Here is a 21,675-nt window from a genome sequence, read left to right as displayed (position 1 = left end):
ATATCCACTTACTGTAATACAAGATGGTGGTACAGTAGGAGTATATTATTATACAATCAGGATTGCCTGGCACACAGGGGTACAAGGACACTCACCTTCTCCACTAGGGATCAGGATCCAGACATTGCGATAATGCACGCGTATGCCCGTGTTGCACTCTGTAGGGAGAAGGCAGAGGGAAGCAGGTGCACAGCTCCGGTCTCTGCTGCTTAGGCAGTAGCTCCCGTGCCTGACACTTTCTGCAGCAGCATCCTGGACCCGGTGCCCTTGGCAGCACTGGCTCCCCCATGCAGCCGCGGGGTCTGACTCAGTATTGTTATGCCACTGGTTCAAATATTCTCTGTAAAGTGCTGCGGAATATGTGTACGCTATATAAGAAATTGTTAATAAATACATATAATAAATATATAGATACAGGAAAAGGGCACAGGGCATAAGGGCACAGGGCATGAGGGCACAGGGCATAAGGGCACAGGGCATAAGGGCACAGGGCATAAGGGCACAGGGCATAAGGGCACAGGGCATGAGGGCACAGGGCATAAGGGCACAGGGCATGAGGGCACAGGGCATAAGGGCACAGGGCATGAGGGCACAGGGCATAAGGGCACAGGGCTGCTGCACATGTCAGCTGTGAACCTACACTGCGTTATGGCCACTTCCAGGGAGGGAATTTGGGGATCCCTCCACCAGCTACAAACCTGATCTGTAAACCATAGGCTGCAATGGAGTAACAGCTGCGGGCCAATATCAGGAACGCTTTGTGTTTCGGATATTGGTAATTCTGGCAGCAGGACACACAATTATCTGACACATGTAACACAGGGAATACATTGTATCACACATTGTGTTAGACATAATGACGGCTTTAATGTGTCTCTGTCAGTGACATAAACAACCAGAATTTATTACAGAAATCTCATCAGAGAAATCGCAGACAATAGAAAATAAATGGGGAAACAATGAAGTGTTTAGGGGCCATAACGCCATTATTGCTGGACCGATGATTGCTGGACCGATGATTGCTGGACCGATGATCGTGGTTATAATGAACCGATGTCCTTTTATACACACTTTTGTGTCTATTATCTCTCTTCATCTGAAATGATTTCACCTTGGCTGATATTCGCTGCTCTTCCTGGTGGCGGTATATAAGAAATATAATGAGTCAATGATAATTGTTAGTTGTGTCCTGATGTGATTTATGTAAAGAGCTACAGTAAATCCGTGTTCTTTAGACATCGTTTAGAAAGGCGCTCAGAGTAGTATGTGCAGGCTCGGGCTGGATATACACCGGGACGCAGTCAAAATCCCGACGGTCAAAATCCCGACAGGGTCTAAATCCCGAATGGGTCATAATCCCGACAAGTTCAAAATCCCGACATGGACAAAATCCCGACATGTAAAATCCCGACAAGGTCAAAATATCGACATATAGAATGTACAGGTGAAACAGTCTACATGACTTTGGGTCGACAGGTCGCGAGGTCGACATGGGTTTTTTCACTGTTTTTTGAGCCGACATGTGCCGACAGGCGGTGTTTCATGCCCTACCATCCACTGGCACGGTGGGAGAATAAAATAGTGTGCCGAGCGCAGCGAGCGATGTGAGGGGCTGTGGTTCACTTCCAATTGTGTCCATGTCGACTGTGTCAACATTTGGGTAAAAAAACAGTGAAAAAACCCATGTCGACCTCGCGACCTGTTTCACCTGTACATTCTATATGTCTGTATTTTGACCCTGTCTGGATTTTGACCATCGGGATTTCATACCGAATCCTATACACCAGCATGATGGACAATTGGACTGATGGACGGGACAAATGACTGGACCACAGGTGATGAGTTTGAAGAAACTCAGGAGCCCGAGGTGTGCTCCCTACCACCAGTGCTGTGCCTAAACACGTGCAAAAGCGGCCGTGCGATCGAGTGGGCTTATCTCCCGAAGGAGACGGGCCCCGTTTTTCCCCTAACCCCTCTCAGCCATAAGGCCGACAAGGGGAAAATAGGGAACGGTGGGTCCTCTTCGCCGAAGCTTAGAGAGACCCTCATTCCTCAACCCCCGAAAGGGTTAGGACGGTGGGTCCTCCGCAGCCCATGCTTTGGAGAGACCCGCAGTGGACTTCCCTCTGCCTTGCGGCTCGGGGTCGTCCTCGGGGGGACCGAAGCTCTCCCCAAAAGGCGAGAGCTTCGGCACATTGGGGAAATGGAAGGCCCGTAAGGGACGACCACACTACCCAAAAAAAACGTGACACACTACAGAAAACAGAAAACGTGAAAAGTGCACGAACGTGAAGAGGAAGAGAAATAAATAATAAAGAGGACCCCAGCCAGAAGGCCGGGGTGGGGGTGTGAAAAATTGTCCTACCCCATCCAAAAGGACGGGGTAAGGACGTGAAGCGCTAACCTAGAGGGGAAGTGCGCAGTGCTAGTGCCATACTAGTGCATGGTGATTTTGGGATCACCCGTGCATGTTCGGCACCCCCGAGTTTCCCCGGGGGCACAGTGCAGCCTCGGACTCCAAGCAGCCAGCCAGTCAGCGTCCGACCAAGTGTTTCTCCGTCTCAACAGCAGGCACTTTCCAGCCCCTGGCATGGGAATGGGTACTCCACTGGGCCTTTCGAAAGACTCCCTTAGGGGCTGCACCCCCTCACTGGACCACAGGTGATAACACACAAACACATGATGTGGTGAGAGATGGAACAGCGGCGCTTTCAATATCTTTTGTTCTATTGGCTGTGCAGCAGAGACACCCATGTGACCCTCGGGAGCGCGCAATAGCGATATGCATGATTTGTCATTCCGATATTGTAATGTGTTCCCGGCCTAAGCCGAGGGGAGCAGACAGGATAACTCACAGCTGCACAGAATATACAGCTGAGCACAGAAGTACTGCAGTTACCTTGTGTATGTGACAGAGGGAATGCTGGGTACTCAGATAGGGCGGGACTGATGGAAACCTCAGAGCTGCAGTTACCTGTGTATGTGACAGAGGGAATGCTGGGTACTCATTAAGCAGATAGGGCGGGACTGATGGAAACCATGAGGCAGCAGTTCTCTCTCTGAGAACCCACTAATTACTTTATTGCAGGGTCAGTGCTGGCTGCAGAGGGAGTGGACAGAATTAATTACTTTTTAAATACTGGAGTCCTGTAATTCTGCACACTGGAAACAGTAATTATTATTGATAATGATGATGATGATGATGATGATGATGATGATGAATACAGCACCTTATTCTGAAATAAAGGTGACCATATATTGGTCTGCCTGCTCCACCCCATAGTACGGTGAGTGCAGAACTAGAGAGACACCGGGTCCAACGTTCTCCGCAAAGTCCTGAAACAATAAGCCTAGTAAGAGACAAGAAGAGAACAAGTGTCCCCCATTATAACCCATTGTCACCCATTATACCCCATTGTCACCCATAATAACCCATTATCACCCATTATACCCCATTGTCACCCATTATACCCCATTATCACCCATTATACCCCATTGTCACCCATTATACTCCATTATCACCCATTATACCCCATTGTCACCCATTATCACCCATTATACCCCATTGTCACCCATTATACCCCATTATCACCCATTATACCCCATTGTCACCCATTATAACCCATTGTCACCCATTATACCCCATTGTCACCCATTATAACCCATTGTCACCCATTATACCCCATTATCACCCATTATAACCCCTTGTCACCCATTATAACCCATTGTCACCCATTATAACCCATTGTCACCCATTATACCCCATTCTCACCCATTATAACCCATTGTCACCCATTGTCACCCATTATACCCCAATATAACCCATTGAGCGCCCCGCAGAGATGAGTTCCCAGGAGATATGATGAGATGAGCACCACACAGAGATGAGATGAGCACCCCGCAGAGATGAGATGAGTTCCGTGCAGAGATGAGATGTGCGCACCTTAGAGCTGAGTTCCCGGCAGAGATGAGATGAGCACCCCACAGAGATGAGATGAGCACCCCACAGAGATGAGATGAGCGCCCCGTAGAGATGAGATGAGCGCCCCATAGAGATGAGATGAGCGCCCCGTAGAGATGAGCACCCCGCAGAGATGAGATGAGCGCCCCGTAGAGATGAGCACCCCGCAGGGATGAGATGTGCGCACTGCAGAGGTGAGTGCCCTGCAGAGATGAGATGAGCGCCCCGTAGAGCTGAGTTCCCGGCAGAGATGAGATGAGCGCCCCGTAGAGATGAGCACCCTGCAGGGATGAGTGCCCTGCAGAGATAAGATGAGCGCCCCTTAGAGCTGAGTTCCCGGCAGAGATGAGATGAGCACCCCGCAGAGATGAGATGAGCGCCCCGTAGAGGTGAGTTCCCGGCAGAGATGAGATGAGCACCCCGCAGAGATGAGATGAGCGCCCCGTAGAGGTGAGTTCCCGGCAGAGATGAGATGAGCGCCCCGTAGAGCTGAGTTCCCGGCAGAGATGAGATGAGCACCCCACAGAGATGAGATGAGCAACCAACAGAGATGAGATGAGCGCCCCGTAGAGATGAGATGAGCGCCCCGTAGAGATGAGATGAGCGCCCCGTAGAGCTGAGTTCCCGGCAGAGATGAGATGAGCACCCCACAGAGATGAGATGAGCAACCAACAGAGATGAGATGAGCGCCCCGTAGAGATGAGATGAGCGCCCCGTAGAGATGAGATGAGCGCCCCGTAGAGATGAGCACCCCGCAGAGATGAAATGAGCGCCCCGTAGAGATAAGAACCCCGCAGAGATGAGATGAGCGCCCCGTAGAGATGAGCACCCCGCAGAGATGAGATGAGCGCCCCGTAGAGATGAGCACCCCGCAGGGATGAGTTCCCTGCAGAGATGAGATGTGCGCACTGCAGAGGTGAGTGCCCTGCAGAGATGAGATGAGCGCCCCGTAGAGCTGAGATGTGCGCACTGAAGAGGTGAGTGCCCTGCAGAGATGAGATGAGCGCCCCGTAGAGCTGAGTTCCCGGTAGAGATGAGATGAGCACCCCGCAGAGATGAGATGAGCGCCCCGTAGAGGTGAGTTCCCTGCAGGGATGAGATGAGCGCCCCGTAGAGCTGAGTTCCCGGCAGAGATGAGATGAGCACCCTACAGAGATGAGATGAGCACCCCACAGAGATGAGATGAGCGCCCCGTAGAGATGAGATGAGCGCCCCGCAGAGATGAGCACCCCGCAGAGATGAGATGAGCGCCCCGTAGAGATGAGCACCCCGCAGAGATGAGATGAGCGCCCCATAGAGATGAGCACCCCGCAGAGATGAGATGAGTGCCCCGTAGAGATGAGCACCCCGCAGGGATGAGTTCCCTGCAGAGATGAGATGTGCGCACCGCAGAGGTGAGTGCCCTGCAGAGATGAGATGAGCATACCTCCCAACACTCACGATTTCAGCGGGACAGTCCCGATTACCGGGTCCTGTCCCGCTGTCCCACCGGCGGCCGGAAGTGTCCCGCTGCGGGGGGGGCAGTTGGGAGCCCCCCCAATTTAACAGAATAGATGCTGTGCGCATGCACACAGCGTCTATTCCCGGCCGAAAACGGGGACGCTGCTCATTTGCATAAGCCGTGCCCCACATTTACATAAGCCGCGCCCCCTATTTCTGCAGCTACAAAGTTGGGAGGTATGGATGAGCGCCCTGTAGAGATGAGATGTGCGCACTGCAGAGGTTAGTGCCCTGTAGAGATGAGAGAGCGCCCCGTAGAGATGAGCACCCCGCAGGGATGAGATCCCGGCAGAGATTAGATGTGTGCACCGCAGAGGTGAGTGCCCTGCAGAGATAAGATGAGTGCCTTGTAGAGGTGAGCACCCCGCAGGGATGAGATCCCGGCAGAGATGAGATGAGCGCCCCGTAGAGATGAGCACCCCGCAGAGATGAAATGAGCGCCCCGTAGAGATAAGAACCCCGCAGAGATGAGATGAGCGCCCCGTAGAGATGAGCACCCCGCAGAGATGAGATGAGCGCCCCGTAGAGATGAGCACCCCGCAGGGATGAGTTCCCTGCAGAGATGAGATGTGCGCACTGCAGAGGTGAGTGCCCTGCAGAGCTGAGATACCGGCAGAGATGAGATGAGCACCCCGCAGAGATGAGATGAGCGCCCCGTAGAGGTGAGTTCCCGGCAGAGATGAGATGAGCGCCCCGTAGAGCTGAGTTCCCGGCAGAGATGAGATGAGCACCCCACAGAGATGAGATGAGCAACCAACAGAGATGAGATGAGCGCCCCGTAGAGATGAGATGAGCGCCCCGTAGAGATGAGATGAGCGCCCCGTAGAGCTGAGTTCCCGGCAGAGATGAGATGAGCACCCCACAGAGATGAGATGAGCAACCAACAGAGATGAGATGAGCGCCCCGTAGAGATGAGATGAGCGCCCCGTAGAGATGAGATGAGCGCCCCGTAGAGATGAGCACCCCGCAGAGATGAAATGAGCGCCCCGTAGAGATAAGAACCCCGCAGAGATGAGATGAGCGCCCCGTAGAGATGAGCACCCCGCAGAGATAAGATGAGCGCCCCGTAGAGATGAGCACCCCGCAGGGATGAGTTCCCTGCAGAGATGAGATGTGTGCACTGCAGAGGTGAGTGCCCTGCAGAGATGAGATGAGCGCCCCGTAGAGCTGAGATGTGCGCACTGAAGAGGTGAGTGCCCTGCAGAGATGAGATGAGCGCCCCGTAGAGCTGAGTTCCCGGTAGAGATGAGATGAGCACCCCGCAGAGATGAGATGAGCGCCCCGTAGAGGTGAGTTCCCTGCAGGGATGAGATGAGCGCCCCGTAGAGCTGAGTTCCCGGCAGAGATGAGATGAGCACCCTACAGAGATGAGATGAGCACCCCACAGAGATGAGATGAGCGCCCCGTAGAGATGAGATGAGCGCCCCGCAGAGATGAGCACCCCGCAGAGATGAGATGAGCGCCCCGTAGAGATGAGCACCCCGCAGAGATGAGATGAGCGCACCATAGAGATGAGCACCCCGCAGAGATGAGATGAGTGCCCCGTAGAGATGAGCACCCCGCAGGGATGAGTTCCCTGCAGAGATGAGATGTGCGCACCGCAGAGGTGAGTGCCCTGCAGAGATGAGATGAGCATACCTCCCAACACTCACGATTTCAGCGGGACAGTCCCGATTACCGGGTCCTGTCCCGCTGTCCCACCGGCGGCCGGAAGTGTCCCGCTGCGGGGGGGGGCAGTTGGGAGCCCCCCCAATTTAACAGAATAGATGCTGTGCGCATGCACACAGCGTCTATTCCCGGCCGAAAACGGGGACGCTGCTCATTTGCATAAGCCGTGCCCCACATTTACATAAGCCGCGCCCCCTATTTCTGCAGCTACAAAGTTGGGAGGTATGGATGAGCGCCCTGTAGAGATGAGATGTGCGCACTGCAGAGGTTAGTGCCCTGTAGAGATGAGAGAGCGCCCCGTAGAGATGAGCACCCCGCAGGGATGAGATCCCGGCAGAGATTAGATGTGTGCACCGCAGAGGTGAGTGCCCTGCAGAGATGAGATGAGTGCCTTGTAGAGGTGAGCACCCCGCAGGGATGAGATCCCGGCAGAGATAAGATGTGCGCACCGCAGAGGTGAGTGCCCTGCAGAGATGAGATGAGCGCCCCGTAGAGCTGAGTTCCTGGCAGAGATGAGATGAGCACCCCGCAGAGATGAGATGTGCGCACCGCAGAGGTGAGTGCCCTGCAGAGATGAGCGCATCGTTCCCATCTATACAGTGTCAGGGTGTACGTTTTATATCTCAAATGCTGAATAACTGGAACCAAGACACAAATCAATAACTTCAGCGGTACTTATGTATTATCTGGGCTCCCATGTTAAATGCACCCCATTTTTTCATACCCCTACTATCCAACTACGCATGGAGTTGATTTTATATAGTGTGGCGAGCGCAGCGAGCCACCGTGCCCGAAGCGTGGCGAGCGCAGCGAGCCCCGCAAGGGGACGCGGTCTCATAAGAAAAACGGGAGCCCAGATATTACATAAGTACCACTTCAGCAAACGCCTTTTGATGTGCCCCGTACCTACATTATACTCAGTCACACATGGTCCTAGGTCCTGATTACAAGGTCAGAGACAGCATCTCTCTGCATGAGGGTAATGTGGAGGATCTAGACCAGTTTTGGGAGCAGTAGCAGAAGCCAGGTGTGTAATCAGCAGCACTTGTGCTAAGGGTTTCCACGGTGAAGGGTAAATGGCGGCCAACATTACGATGTCGGTATACTGACCCACAAGATCACGACCATCGGCCAGTCATACCACACCTAGATATGTATATAGTTCGTGTATCTATTTACGCTTCATGGTATTTGCTAATTCCCCTTATTCTCAACCCCTCTATGGAAACCCCCTTGCAAATCCTGCGTTTGCCCCTCAGTCTGGCATAATACTGCATATTAAGCCTCCAAAGTTTGCCCTTAAAGGGGAAGTACAGAGTAACATGGAGGAGCAACTAAAATAAATGTACTGAACTGGCAGCAAGCTCAGGTCCAGTTAATATATAGTATGAGGGCGGCAGAAGATGGCTGCCAGTTAGGGAAGCCAATCCCGGGGCATCTTTTCAATCCCGGGATTGAAAAATGCTCAATCCTGGGATTCCCGGGATCACGGGATTGGCTTTCCTAATAAAAAGACACCCTGGCTGCCCCACATTTACTTACATTTAAGGGTGCAGCAGGGTTGCCAGGAGCCCGGTTGGTGGGTGGGGGGATGGGTCGTCCATGCTGCTGGCTGGGTGCGTGCTGGCGCGCTGGCTGGGTGGGCGGGCAGGTGCGCTGGCTTCACGGTTGGCATGGTGGGCTTGCTGGCTGGGCTTGCTGGCTGGGCGGGCGGGCGGGTGGGTGGGCTTGCTGGCTTCTTGCTGGCTGGGCTTGCTGGCTTCTTGCTTGGCGGGCTTGCTGGCTGGGCGGGCGGCGCGACATCACACTGCCGGGTGCAACCTCTGCCTGCGCAGCATGACCTCTGATCACGTCACGCTGCGCAGTGCTGCCGGGAGAAGTCGGGCAGTGTCCCGGCATTAGACTGCGTGCAGTCTAATCCCGAAATCCCGGGATTGGCCACCCTACTGCCAGTAAGCAGCATCTGGCTGAATAATTGCTGAATAAATTTGAATTCACACATTGCTCATTCATCTCACAAAATATTAATGTGTGCCCCCCAAAAACAACAATAGTGTTCTGCTTTTGTCCTTCTTCGGACACCCCACCTTTATTTGTGAACAATAGCAGGTTTTAGATACAGGGCCCAGCAAAGCACACAAATTTCATGACTGGCAGCTGCAGGGCTCTGAGCCTCCCAGGATTCAGTTGGCCAAACTATCCCTGCTGACAAGGGCCTGGTTGCAGCCAGATTAAAATTCTGCAGTGCAAATTGTGAAGACAGTCGCACTGGACCAGGCTATGCGGGTGTGAGACCGCTCAGTACAGCAGTGGGCCCTACAGGCTGACCCCCAGACATTTGAGGAGCTGAAGTGGTGATTGAATGGCACCTGACCCTGGGGATATTGAGAAAAGCCAGGTCAGGATATGTGCCAGTACCAAAGGTTCCTGTGGTTAAGCCAAAGGCTCTGCCTCCCTTGGTGTGCTTTGAGTGCAGTGGCCCTTGTCATTTGCAATTGGACTGCCCGGAACAGGGAGAGCTGATGGATTGTAGTGTGGGAAAAACCGCTCGGCCATTGGTCAGCATGGTGGCTGCGGGTGTATCCTAAGTAGAGACCTCCCTGTTGCGGGTGATGTTACAGTTGGAAGGCTGGGAGACCTGGGCACTGGTGGATACAGGCATTGAGCTCACCATTGTCACTGCCAACGTGATTCCTCCAGGAGGACCAGCCTTCTGTCAGGGTGTTGTGGATCCATGGCAATGTTGAGGAGTGCCCACATGTATACTTACCCCTGACCAATCAAGGCTGGCAATTAACCCCTTGAGTGGTGGGTTTTGCTGGGGAAGGACAAACCTACCAGGGCAGGTTTGTCCTGCCCCAGCAAAACCCACCACAGAAAGCTGGAAGCCTCCCCCCCTCCCTCGCCTCCGCTCCGGCGTTAGTACCACGGAGCTTCCCTGCTGCTGCTCTCCTCCCTGCCTAAGCCGCCTGTCACATTCAGCAGTGACCTCGGCGGCAGGCTGGGGGATGTTCATGGCTTGGGAGGACTCGGGTGCCTGAGCGCTCCCGAGTCCCCCAGAGCCTAACTGACCATACCCGAGCCTGCCGCCGACGTCACTGTAAAATGAGTGACAGGCTGGCTGGTGGGCGGGTCAGGGAAGCTCCGGCGTACCGATCGCCGGAGCAAAGGTACTGGGGGGACTGGAGTTTGTGACAGCTGTGTGCTGTAGAGGTGCTGCGCCAGTGGTGCACACCTGGACACCACTGGCGCACACCTATTGTATAATAGTGGTATGCCCGGAGATTTTCTGGGACAGCCCGCTGCGGCAGCGCAGCTGAGCCCGGAAAATCTCCGGGCATGCCACTCAAGTGGTTAAAGGTGGTAGCGGTGGTGACCTTCAGACCACCTTATCCATTGATCCTGGGTTGTGACTTTCCATTACTGCACTAGCTGGTTACCTGGCATGACACCAACAAACTGTCAGCCACTGAAGCAACTCAGGAGCCAGAGACCAGAGACTACCAAAGCTTGGCGTCTGGAAGAGCTGCTGCAGTCTGGAACCACCCCAGGAGACTGAGTCTGAGGCCCATTGGAACCTGGTTGGTGAGAAGATATCACTGCAGGACTTTGGGTGAGATCAAAAAGATGACAGCAATTTTGTACACGCCTTTGAGCCTGTAAAAGGGGTTAATTGCAGGGTGATTGCTGCTTTACCATCAGAGGGTGTGCCATATTGTAAAGAAATATATGTACAGCGCTAGGTTTCTACTGAAGGAATGTACACTACCACACAAGATTTTATATATATAAATTTAATAAATCATATTATATTAAAATATACAATTAATGAGAATTCTCATGATACAATGAATGTATGCGGAACATTAAAAAACAATGTTATAGGGGGCGTGGCTTCAGCGGCCAGGTAGAAGGAGCAATCCTTTGTAGCTCCCGGCTGCATATATCCTGTATCCCCATCCTGATCCAGCTCACTCACCCTCTGCTGCCCGAGGTGGTGTGTGAAGCTGCCGTGCTTACTCTGGCTGGCCCGCGGAGTCTCTTGTGTGCGCGGTCTGCTGGGGAAGCCCTGAAGTTTACCATCGCGCTGTTCCCGGGGGGAGACCCGCGCCATCTTGCTGCTGCTGCTTCCCGGAGGTTGCGCGCTCGTTCAGTGCTGCTGTGCCGCTCCTCCGCTGAACTTGGACCTTCTCCCCAGCGATCACCTCCTCTGCTGCTAGGTTCTGTCTTGCTGCCTGTTGCTGCCCCTGGACACCGCTATTTAAGGTAGTCGGAGGCCTGTTCTTGCCATGAGGTGGTCGAGATGGACCGCGTCCATCTTGGCCCCCCCCGGGCCAATACACAGACATTACTCCTGCAAGGGTCCTATGCTGTCTCCACACTTCATATACAGTGTGGTGACTTTGGCCTGCGACATGTGAGCTGATGGTCCTCACTGCTCATTCATAGTGGACTACCTGAAACCACCTCTCTGTGCTGCTCTACACTATATGAGCCATGGCACTTGAGGTACTTTGTGAGGGTGCCTGTTTCAATATCAGCCTGATATACTATACATTTTTTCTGAACTGAGCTTATTTATACTTAATATTGCCATATTGCTTACCTGGACTACGTCGCGCTGGGACAGGTGAGTATGGTTTCCTTCCACAGCTTCCCAAATGGATTTCGTCGGATCCGGACGGCGACAGCGACGGTCGACATGGAGGAAGAAGACGACACAGGACCAGAAGACGACGACACAGGACCAGGGATACCTACGGAAAGAAGATAGGTAAGTATCAGTATGTGTGGGCTTTGTATGTAATAAAATTTTATTTTAAAAGTGTGTCAGTGTGTTTTGTGCACTATTTTTTTAACTGTGGAACTACAAGTGCCAGCGGGCCCTTTAATGCCCAGCAGGCTGGGACTTGTGGTTCTCCAAGTCCCAGCTTGCTGGGGAGGCTTGCTGGCACTTGTAGTGCCACAGTAAAAAACAATAGGTTCATCTTTTTTTTTACACGATAATCAGCTCGATGCCCACCGCCCAGGGGCATTGAGGACAGCACCAGGCTTCAGCCTGGTCAGGTAAGTCCTGGAGGGGGGGGACCCCTTTATTGGGGGGGTCCCCACTCCCCCAGGGCCCCTGGCCAGGCTGACTGGTCGGTAGGGTTAATGCTTTGGCCGGGGGGACTTGCATAAAAAGTCTCCCCCCGGCTGTGGCATTACTCTGCTGGCTGGTTTGGCCTGGGGCTGGTTCTTGAAATACGGTCATACAGTCATTTTGTCCCCCGTATTTTGGGAACCAGCCCCGGACCTGGAGCCTGGGGCTGGTTGTTAAAAATCGGGGAACCCCTATTTGTCGGGTTCCCTGATTTTTAATTACCGGCCCCGGCTCCTTCAGCCTGGTGCTGGGTACAGCTGTGGGGGGGACCCCACGCCGTTTTTTTTTTATTATTTATTTATTTTTTCTATTTTTTTTACACCTTGCAGCCTGCACGGATCTGACTGATCCGTGCAGACTGCTAGAAATAATTCGTATTAGCAGCCGTATATACGGCCGCTAATACGAATCATTACACCATCGGAGGGTTACAAAGCAGTCGTATCTGACTGCTTGGTAACTGATCCTCCGGAACACGACTTTGCATACGACTTAAACAGTCGTATGCAGTAGTAGGGAAAATACCAATACGAAAAACTAGGTTTTTCATATTGGTAAATTTCCCCCCTATTCTTTTTATAGACAATGGTGGGTTTATTTGGTAGCAGGTCTCTTAGAATTTTGTCATGTCTAAGTATACCATAATTCCTATTAATTATCTGTTTAATTTGAGAATGTGCTGTATTGTATTTACAAATAAAGGCTAACTCATGATTGTTATCCTGTTGTTTTTTTGGATTTGTTGGTCAACAAATCATCCCTACTCATTTGTCTAACTTACAGCTAAGGGCTTCTTGTAGGAGGGGGTCTGGTTATCCTCTTTGTTTGAATGAGGCGACAATTTCAGTCTTTTGTACATTGAATGAATCTAACGAGGAGCAATTTCGATGGATACGCATTAGTTGTCCCTTGGGGATATTGCTCTTCCAGGATTTATGATGAGAACTCTTGTGTACTCTTTAGTGTAGTAAATATGAATGCGTATCCACAGATTTTGTGTAATTTGAGGTGGTTATACACGAATTGACTATTTCCAGGGAGATGTCCAAAAAATCAATATGTGAAGTGTGGAAATATGAGGTGAAATATAAATTAAATTGGTTGTGATTGAGTGAGGTGACAAAGTGTTGTGCTGAGTTTAGGTCCCCATCCCAAATAATAAAAAAATAGTCTATATAACGGCCATAGAACACCAGATTTGCGCCGAAGTCGCCGCCCCACACATGGGTGTCCTCGAACTCGCCCATGTATAGGTTGGCATAACTGGGCGCAAATCTGGTGCCCATGGCCGTACCCATCACCTGAAGATAATATGTGTTGGAAAATAGAAGATAATTGTGGGTTAATATAAAGGAGATGGATGAAATAATAAAGGACTGTTGTTCCTGTGTCAGGTCACTATCTCTCTCTAATTTGTTGGTAAGATGTGTAATTCCAAGATTGTGCGGTATATTAGTGTATAGTGCTTTGACATCTAAAGTCATAAAAGCATAGGTTTCTTTCCAAACGATAGTTTAGATTTTTTGAAGAAAATGAGGTGTGTCTTTAAGATGTGACCTGAGCACAGGGACAAGGGGCTGTAAAAAGAAATCCACATAATGTGACAAGTTGGTGGTGAGTGACCCCATACCCGAAATTATAGGGCGACCAGGAGGTGAGGTAAGTGACTTGTGAATCTTTGGGAGGTGATAGTACGTGGGCGTGATGGGGTGTGGGTTGAACAAAAATTGCCATGCTTCTTTGGAAATTATATTATGAACCAAAGCTTCATCCAATAAGTGTTTAAATTCAATTAGAAAAGAGTTAGTGGGATCGATTTTCAATATTTGATAGAAATCACTGTTATTGAGTTGGTTTTGGGCTTCCTGGATATAGTGCTCTTTATCCTGGATAACCAGACCCCCCCCCCCCCCTTGTCTGCCTATTTTATAATAATTGACCCTTGGTGTCCTTGGTGAGTTTTTGGGGCTCTCTTTTCTACCCGTGTTAAATTAGAGTTATAGGGATCTTCCTTTGTTTTCTGTTTGCAAAGGTTCTTGAAATCTTCAAGTGTTATTTTGTGTATATTTTATTTTAAGTGACATATTGTGTATTGAAAAATAATTTGCTACTGTATATTGTGATCAGCTCTTAGTTCCCTGAAAACTGGAGCGGTGGATATTAGAAGCTGTTCATGTGCATTTGTGGGGTGGCTATTTAGGGAAGGAGAAAACACTTCAACGCATACAGTTAACATTCTTTTGGCCCAGCATTTATGCTTCCATTAAGAGGTATTGTCAAAAATGCCCAGTGTGCCAGAAGACAAGCCCATGGCCAGAGTTTAGGGCTCCACTGGTACCCCTCCCTATCTTTTCTGTGCCTTTTGAGCTGATAGGGCCAGTGGAAAAGTCTGCTCAAGGGCACCAATACATATTGGTGGTAGTTGATTATTCCCCCAGGTACCTGAAAGCTATACCCCTGTGTAATATGACATCTGGCACCATTGCCAGAGAGCCACTAACAGACCAAGGTACCCCATTTTTTTTTTTTAAACTCACCTCAGTGTACCACCTGCAAACAGATGGCCTGGTAGAAAGGTTAAGTCAAACCCTCAAACAAATGATAAAGAGGACAGTGTCACAAGAAAAACTAGATTGAGATTTGCTTCTACCTTATGTGATGCTTGTGGCCAGAGAGTTACCTCAATCCTCTATAGGAGACAGCCCAGAGGAGATCTTGATCTCTTAATAGAAGGTTGGGAAGAACAACTGTGCCAGGTAGGTCCGAACTAACAATGAGGCAGATGGAGCTGCAGCTCCAGGCCCCCTATTGATAATAGACCCACATGAGAATGACAGATTTGACAGGAAAAAAAACTTTTTCCTGCCAGACACTGACAGAGGCAGTCCTCTCTACCATGCCTCTGGCTCCAGCACTCTGAGTCTCACCCTCTGACAGTGACTGTGACCAGCAGTCCTCTCTCCCATGTCTCTGGCTCCAGTACCCCAAGTCTCACCCTCTGACAGTGACTGTGACAGCGGTAGTCCTCTCTACCATGCCTCCGGCTCCAGTACCCCAAGTCTCACCTCTGACAATGACTGTGACAGCGGCAGTCCTCTCTACCATGCCTCTGGCTCCAGTACCCCAAGCCTCACCACTGACAGTGACTGTGACAGCGGCAGTCCTCTCTACCATGCCTTCGGCTCCAGTACCCCAATTCTAACCCTCTGACAGTGACTGTGGCAGTCCTCTCTACCATGCCTCTGGCTTCAGCACTCTGAGTCTCACCCTCTGACAGTGACTGTGACCAGCAGTCCTCTCTCCCATGTCTCTGGCTCCAGTACCCCAAGTCTCACCCTCTGACAGTGACTGTGACAGCGACAGTCCTCTCTACCATGCCTCTGGCTCCAGTACCCCAAGTCTCACCTCTGACAGTGACTGTGACCAGCAGTCCTCTCTCCCATGTCTCTGGCTCCAGTACCCCAAGTCTCACCCTCTGACAGTGACTGTGACAGCGACAGTCCTCTCTACCATGCCTCTGGCTCCAGTACCCCAAGTCTCACCTCTGACAGTGACTGTGACAGCGGCAGTCCTCTCAACCATGCCTCTGGCTCCAGTACCCCAAGTCTCACCCTCTGACAGTGACTGTGACAGCGGCGGTCCTCTCTACCATGCCTCTGGCTCCAGTACCCCAAGCCTCACCTCTGACAGTGACTGTGACAGCGGCAGTCCGCTCTACCATGCCTTCGGCTCCAGTACCCCAATTCTAACCGTCTGACAGTGACTGTGGTAGTCCTCTCTACCATGCCTCCGTATCCAGCACTCTGAGTCTCACCTCTGACCTGTGACTGTGACAGCGGTAGTCCTCTCTACCATGCCTCCGGCTCCAGCACTTTGAGTCTTACCTCTGACCTGTGACTGTGACAGCGGTAGTCCTCACTACCATGCCTCCGGCTCCAGCACTTTGAGTCTCACCTCTGACAGTGACTGTGACAATGGAAGTCCTCTCTCCCATGCCTCTGGCTCCAGCACTCTGAGTCTCACCCTCTCACAGTGACTGTGACAGCGGCAGTCCTCTCTACCATGCCTCTGGCTCCAGCACTCTGAGTCTCACCTCTGACAGTGACTGTGACAGCAGCAGTCCTCTCTATCATGGCTCTGGCTCCAGTACCCCAAGTCTCACCTCTGACAGTGACTGTCACAGTGGTAGTCCTCTCTACCATGCCTCTGGCTCCAGCACTCTGAGTCTCACCTCTGACCTGTGACTGTGACAGCGGCAGTCCTCTCTACCATGCCTCTGGATCCAGCACTCTAGTCTCACCTCTGACAGTGACTGTGACAGCGGCAGACCTCTCTACCATGCCTCTGGCTCCAGTACCCCAAGTCTCACCCTCTGACAGTGACTGTGACAGCGGCAGACCTCTCTACCATGCCTCTGGCTCCAGAACCCCAAGTCTCACCTCTGACAGTGACTCTGACAGTGGCAGTCCTCTCTGCCATGCCTCTGGCTCCAGTACACCAAGTCTCACCTCTGACAGTGACTGTGACAGTGGCAGTCCTCTCTACCATGCCTCTGGCTCCAGTACCCCAAGTTTCACCTCTGACAGTGACTGTGACAGCAGCAGTCCTCTCTACTATGCCTTCGGCTCCAGCACTCTGAGTCTCACCTCTGACCTGTGAATGTGACAGCAGTAGTCCTCTCTACCATGCCTCCGGCTCCAGCACTCTGAGTCTCACCTCTGACTTGTGACTGTGACAGCAGCAGTCCCCTCTACCATGCCTCTGGCTCCAGCAATCTGAGACTCACCTCTGACAGTGACTGTGACAGCGGCAGACCTCTCTACCATGCCTCTGGCTCCAGAACCCCAAGTCTCACCGCTGACAGTGACTGTGACCGGCAGTCCTCTCTGCCATGTCTCTGGCTCCAGTACCCCAAGTCTCACCCTCTGACAGTGACTGTGACAGCGACAGTCCTCTCTACCATGCCTCTGGCTCCAGTACCCCAAGTCTCACCTCTGACAGTGACTGTGACAGCGGCAGTCCTCTCAACCATGCCTCTGGCTCCAGTACCCCAAGTCTCACCCTCTGACAGTGACTGTGACAGCGGCAGTCGTCTCTGCCATGCATCTGGCTCCAGTACCCCAAGTCTCACCCTCTGACAGTGACTGTGACAGCGGCAGTCCTCTCTACCATGCCTCTGGCTCCAGTACCCCAAGCTTCACCTCTGACAGTGACTGTGACAGCGGCAGTCCTCTCTACCATGCCTTCGGCTCCAGTACCCCAATTCTAACCCTCTAACAGTGACTGTGGTAGTCCTCTCTACCATGCCTCCATATCCAGCACTCTGAGTCTCACCTCTGACAGTGACTGTGACAATGGCAGTCCTCTCTACAATGCCTCTGGCTTCAGCACTCTGAGTCTTACCTCTGACAGTGACTGTGACAGCAGAAGTCCTCTCTCCCATGCCTCTGGCTCCAGTACCCCAAGTCTCACCTCTGACAGTGACTGTCACAGCGGTAGTCCTCTCTACCATGCCTCTGGCTCCAGCACTCTGAGTCTCACCTCTGACCTGTGACTGTGACAGCGGCAGTCCTCTCTACCATGCCTCTGGATCCAGCACTCTAGTCTCACCTCTGACAGTAACTGTGACAGCAGCAGACCTCTCTACCATGCCTCTGGCTCCAGTACCCCAAGTCTCACCCTCTGACAGTGACTGTGACAGCGGCAGACCTCTCTACCATGCCTCTGGCTCCAGAATCCCAAGTCTCACCTCTGACAGTGACTGTGACAGTGGCAGTCCTCTCTACCATGCCTCTGGCTCCAGTACCCCAAGTCTCACCTCTGACAGTGACTGTGACAGCAGCAGTCCTCTCTACTATGCCTTCGGCTCCAGCACTCTGAGTCTCACCTCTGACCTGTGAATGTGACAGCGGTAGTCCTCTCTACCATGCCTCCGGCTCCAGCACTCTGAGTCTCACCTCTGACTTGTGACTGTGACAGCAGCAGTCCCCTCTACCATGCCTCTGGCTCCAGCAATCTGAGACTCACCTCTGACAGTGACTGTGACAGCGGCAGACTTCTCTACCATGCCTCTGGCTCCAGAAACCCAAGTCTCACCCCTGACAGTGACTGTGACAGCGGCAATCCTCTCTACCATGCCTCTGGCTCTAGTACCCCAAGTCTCACCCTCTGACAGTGACTGTGACAGTGGCAGTCCTCTCTACCATGCCTCCGGCTCCAGCACTCTGAGTCTTACCTCTGACAGTGACTGTGACAATGGCAGTCCTCTCTACCATGCCTCTGACTCCAGTACCCCAAGTCTCACATCTGACAGTGACTGTGACAGCGGCAGTCCTCTCTACCATGCCTCCAGCTCCAGTACCCCAAGTCTCACCCTCTGACAGTGACTGTGACAGTGGCAGTCCTCTCTACCATGCCTCCGGCTCCAGCACTCTGAGTCTCACCTCTGACAGTGACTGTGACAGCGGCAGTCCTCTCTACCATGCCTCTGGCTCCAGCACTCTGAGTCTCACCTCTGACAGTGACTGTGACAGCGGCAGACCTCTTTACCATGCCTCTGGCTCCAGAACCCCAAGTCTCACCTCTGACAGTGACAGCGGCAGTCCTCTCTACCATGCCTCCAGCTCCAGTACCCCAAGTCTCACCCTCTGACAGTGACTGTGATAGTGGCAGTCCTCTCTACCATGCCTCCGGCTCCAGCACTCTGAGTCTCACCTCTGACAGTGACTGTGAAAGTGGCAGTGCTCTCTACCATGCCTCTGACTCCAGTACCCCAAGTCTCACCTCTGACAGTGACTGTGACAGCGGCAGTCCTCTCTACCATGCCTCCAGCTCCAGTACCCCAAGTCTCACCCTCTGACAGTGACTGTGACAGTGGCAGTCCTCTCTACCATGCCTCCGGCTCCAGCACTCTGAGTCTCACCCTCTGACAGTGACTGTGACAGCGACAGTACTCTCTACCATGCCTCCGGCTGCACCACTCCGTGTCTCACCCTCTGACTGTGACTGTGACAACGGCAGTCCTCTCTACTATGCCTTTGGCTCCAGCGATCTGAGTCTCACCTCTGACTGTGACAGCGGTAGTCCTCTCTACCATGCCTATGGCTCCAGCACTCCGAGTCTCACCCTCTGACAGTGACTGTGACAGCGGTAGTCCTCTCTACCATGCCTCCGGCTCCAGCACTCTGAGTCTCACCTCTGACAGTGACTGTGACAGAGGCAGTCCTCTCTACCATGCCTCCGGCTCCAGTACCCCAAGTCTCACCTCTGACAGTGACTGTGACAGCGGCAGTCCTCTCTCCCATGCCTCTGGCTCCAGCACTCTGAGTCTCACCCTCTGACAGTGACTGTGACAGCGGCAGTCCTCTCTACCATGCCTCCGGCTCCAGCACTTTGAGTCTCACCTCTGACAGTGACTGTGACAGAGGCAGTCCACTCTACCATGCCTCTGACTCCAGTACCGCAAGTCTCACCACTGACAGTGACTGTGACAGCGGCAGTCCTCTCTCCCATGCCTCTGGCTCCAGCACTCTGAGTCTCACCCTCTGACAGTGACTGTGACAGCGGCAGTCCTCTCTACCATGCCTCTGGCTCCAGAACCCCAAGTCTCACCTCTGACAGTAACTGTGACAGCGGCAGTCCTCTCTACCATGCCTCTGGCTCCAGCACTCTGAGTCTCACCTCTGACAGTGACTGTGACAGAGGCAGTCCTCTCTACCATGCATCTGGCTCCAGTACCCCAAGTCTCACCAATGACAGTGACTGTGACAGCGGCAGTCCTCTCTCCCATGCCTCTGGCTCCTGCACTCTGAGTCTCACCCTCCGACAGTGACTGTGACAGCGGCAGTCCTCTCTACCATGCCTCTAGCTCCAGCACTCTGAGTCTCACCCTCTGACAGTGACTGTAACAGCGGCAGTCCTCTCTACCATGCCTCTGGCTCCAGAACCCCAAGTCTCACCTCTGACAGTAACTGTGACAGCGGCAGTCCTCTCTACCATGCCTCCGGCTCCAGCACTTTGAGTCTCACCTCTGACAGTGACTGTGACAGAGGCAGTCCACTCTACCATGCCTCTGACTCCAGTACCGCAAGTCTCACCACTGACAGTGACTGTGACCAGCAGTCCTCTCTCCCATGTCTCTGGCTCCAGTACCCCAAGTCTCACCCTCTGACAGTGACTGTGACAGCGACAGTCCTCTCTACCATGCCTCTGGCTCCAGTACCCCAAGTCTCACCTCTGACAGTGACTGTGACAGCGGCAGTCCTCTCAACCATGCCTCTGGCTCCAGTACCCCAAGTCTCACCCTCTGACAGTGACTGTGACAGCGGCGGTCCTCTCTACCATGCCTCTGGCTCCAGTACCCCAAGCCTCACCTCTGACAGTGACTGTGACAGCGGCAGTCCGCTCTACCATGCCTTCGGCTCCAGTACCCCAATTCTAACCGTCTGACAGTGACTGTGGTAGTCCTCTCTACCATGCCTCCGTATCCAGCACTCTGAGTCTCACCTCTGACCTGTGACTGTGACAGCGGTAGTCCTCTCTACCATGCCTCCGGCTCCAGCACTTTGAGTCTTACCTCTGACCTGTGACTGTGACAGCGGTAGTCCTCACTACCATGCCTCCGGCTCCAGCACTTTGAGTCTCACCTCTGACAGTGACTGTGACAATGGAAGTCCTCTCTCCCATGCCTCTGGCTCCAGCACTCTGAGTCTCACCCTCTCACAGTGACTGTGACAGCGGCAGTCCTCTCTACCATGCCTCTGGCTCCAGCACTCTGAGTCTCAGCTCTGACAGTGACTGTGACAGCAGCAGTCCTCTCTATCATGGCTCTGGCTCCAGTACCCCAAGTCTCACCTCTGACAGTGACTGTCACAGTGGTAGTCCTCTCTACCATGCCTCTGGCTCCAGCACTCTGAGTCTCACCTCTGACCTGTGACTGTGACAGCGGCAGTCCTCTCTACCATGCCTCTGGATCCAGCACTCTAGTCTTACCTCTGACAGTGACTGTGACAGCGGCAGACCTCTCTACCATGCCTCTGGCTCCAGTACCCCAAGTCTCACCCTCTGCCAGTGACTGTGACAGCGGCAGACCTCTCTACCATGCCTCTGGCTCCAGAACCCCAAGTCTCACCTCTGACAGTGACTCTGACAGTGGCAGTCCTCTCTGCCATGCCTCTGGCTCCAGTACACCAAGTCTCACCTCTGACAGTGACTGTGACAGTGGCAGTCCTCTCTACCATGCCTCTGGCTCCAGTACCCAAAGTTTCACCTCTGACAGTGACTGTGACAGCAGCAGTCCTCTCTACTATGCCTTCGGCTCCAGCACTCTGAGTCTCACCTCTGACCTGTGAATGTGACAGCGGTAGTCCTCTCTACCATGCCTCCGGCTCCAGCACTCTGAGTC

The 21,675-nt window shown here is 52.8% G+C and overlaps 1 protein-coding gene across 1 annotated transcript in view; it reads right to left on the bottom strand.

Moving 5' to 3' along the window:
• LOC146062437 (uncharacterized) overlaps positions 1-11,243 on the bottom strand; it is a 103,087-nt gene extending 91,844 nt beyond the window's left edge. Inside the window, exons 1-3 of the mRNA XM_083174581.1 lie at positions 11,109-11,243; positions 1,072-1,135; positions 96-158 (exon numbers count right to left, since the gene is read on the bottom strand). Of these exons, the coding sequence (XP_083030707.1) occupies positions 96-158; positions 1,072-1,135; positions 11,109-11,243 (262 nt within the window). The remainder of the gene's footprint in view (positions 1-95; positions 159-1,071; positions 1,136-11,108) is intronic.
• Between the last annotated feature and the right edge of the window lie 10,432 nt (positions 11,244-21,675).

This window comes from Crinia signifera, chromosome 3 (genome assembly GCF_055691185.1).
Source record: "Crinia signifera chromosome 3, ASM5569118v1, whole genome shotgun sequence".
Classification (NCBI taxonomy): Eukaryota; Metazoa; Chordata; class Amphibia; order Anura; family Myobatrachidae; genus Crinia; species Crinia signifera.
The sequence above is the reverse complement of the archived record's forward strand: the minus strand, read 5'-3'. Positions and strand labels throughout refer to the sequence as shown.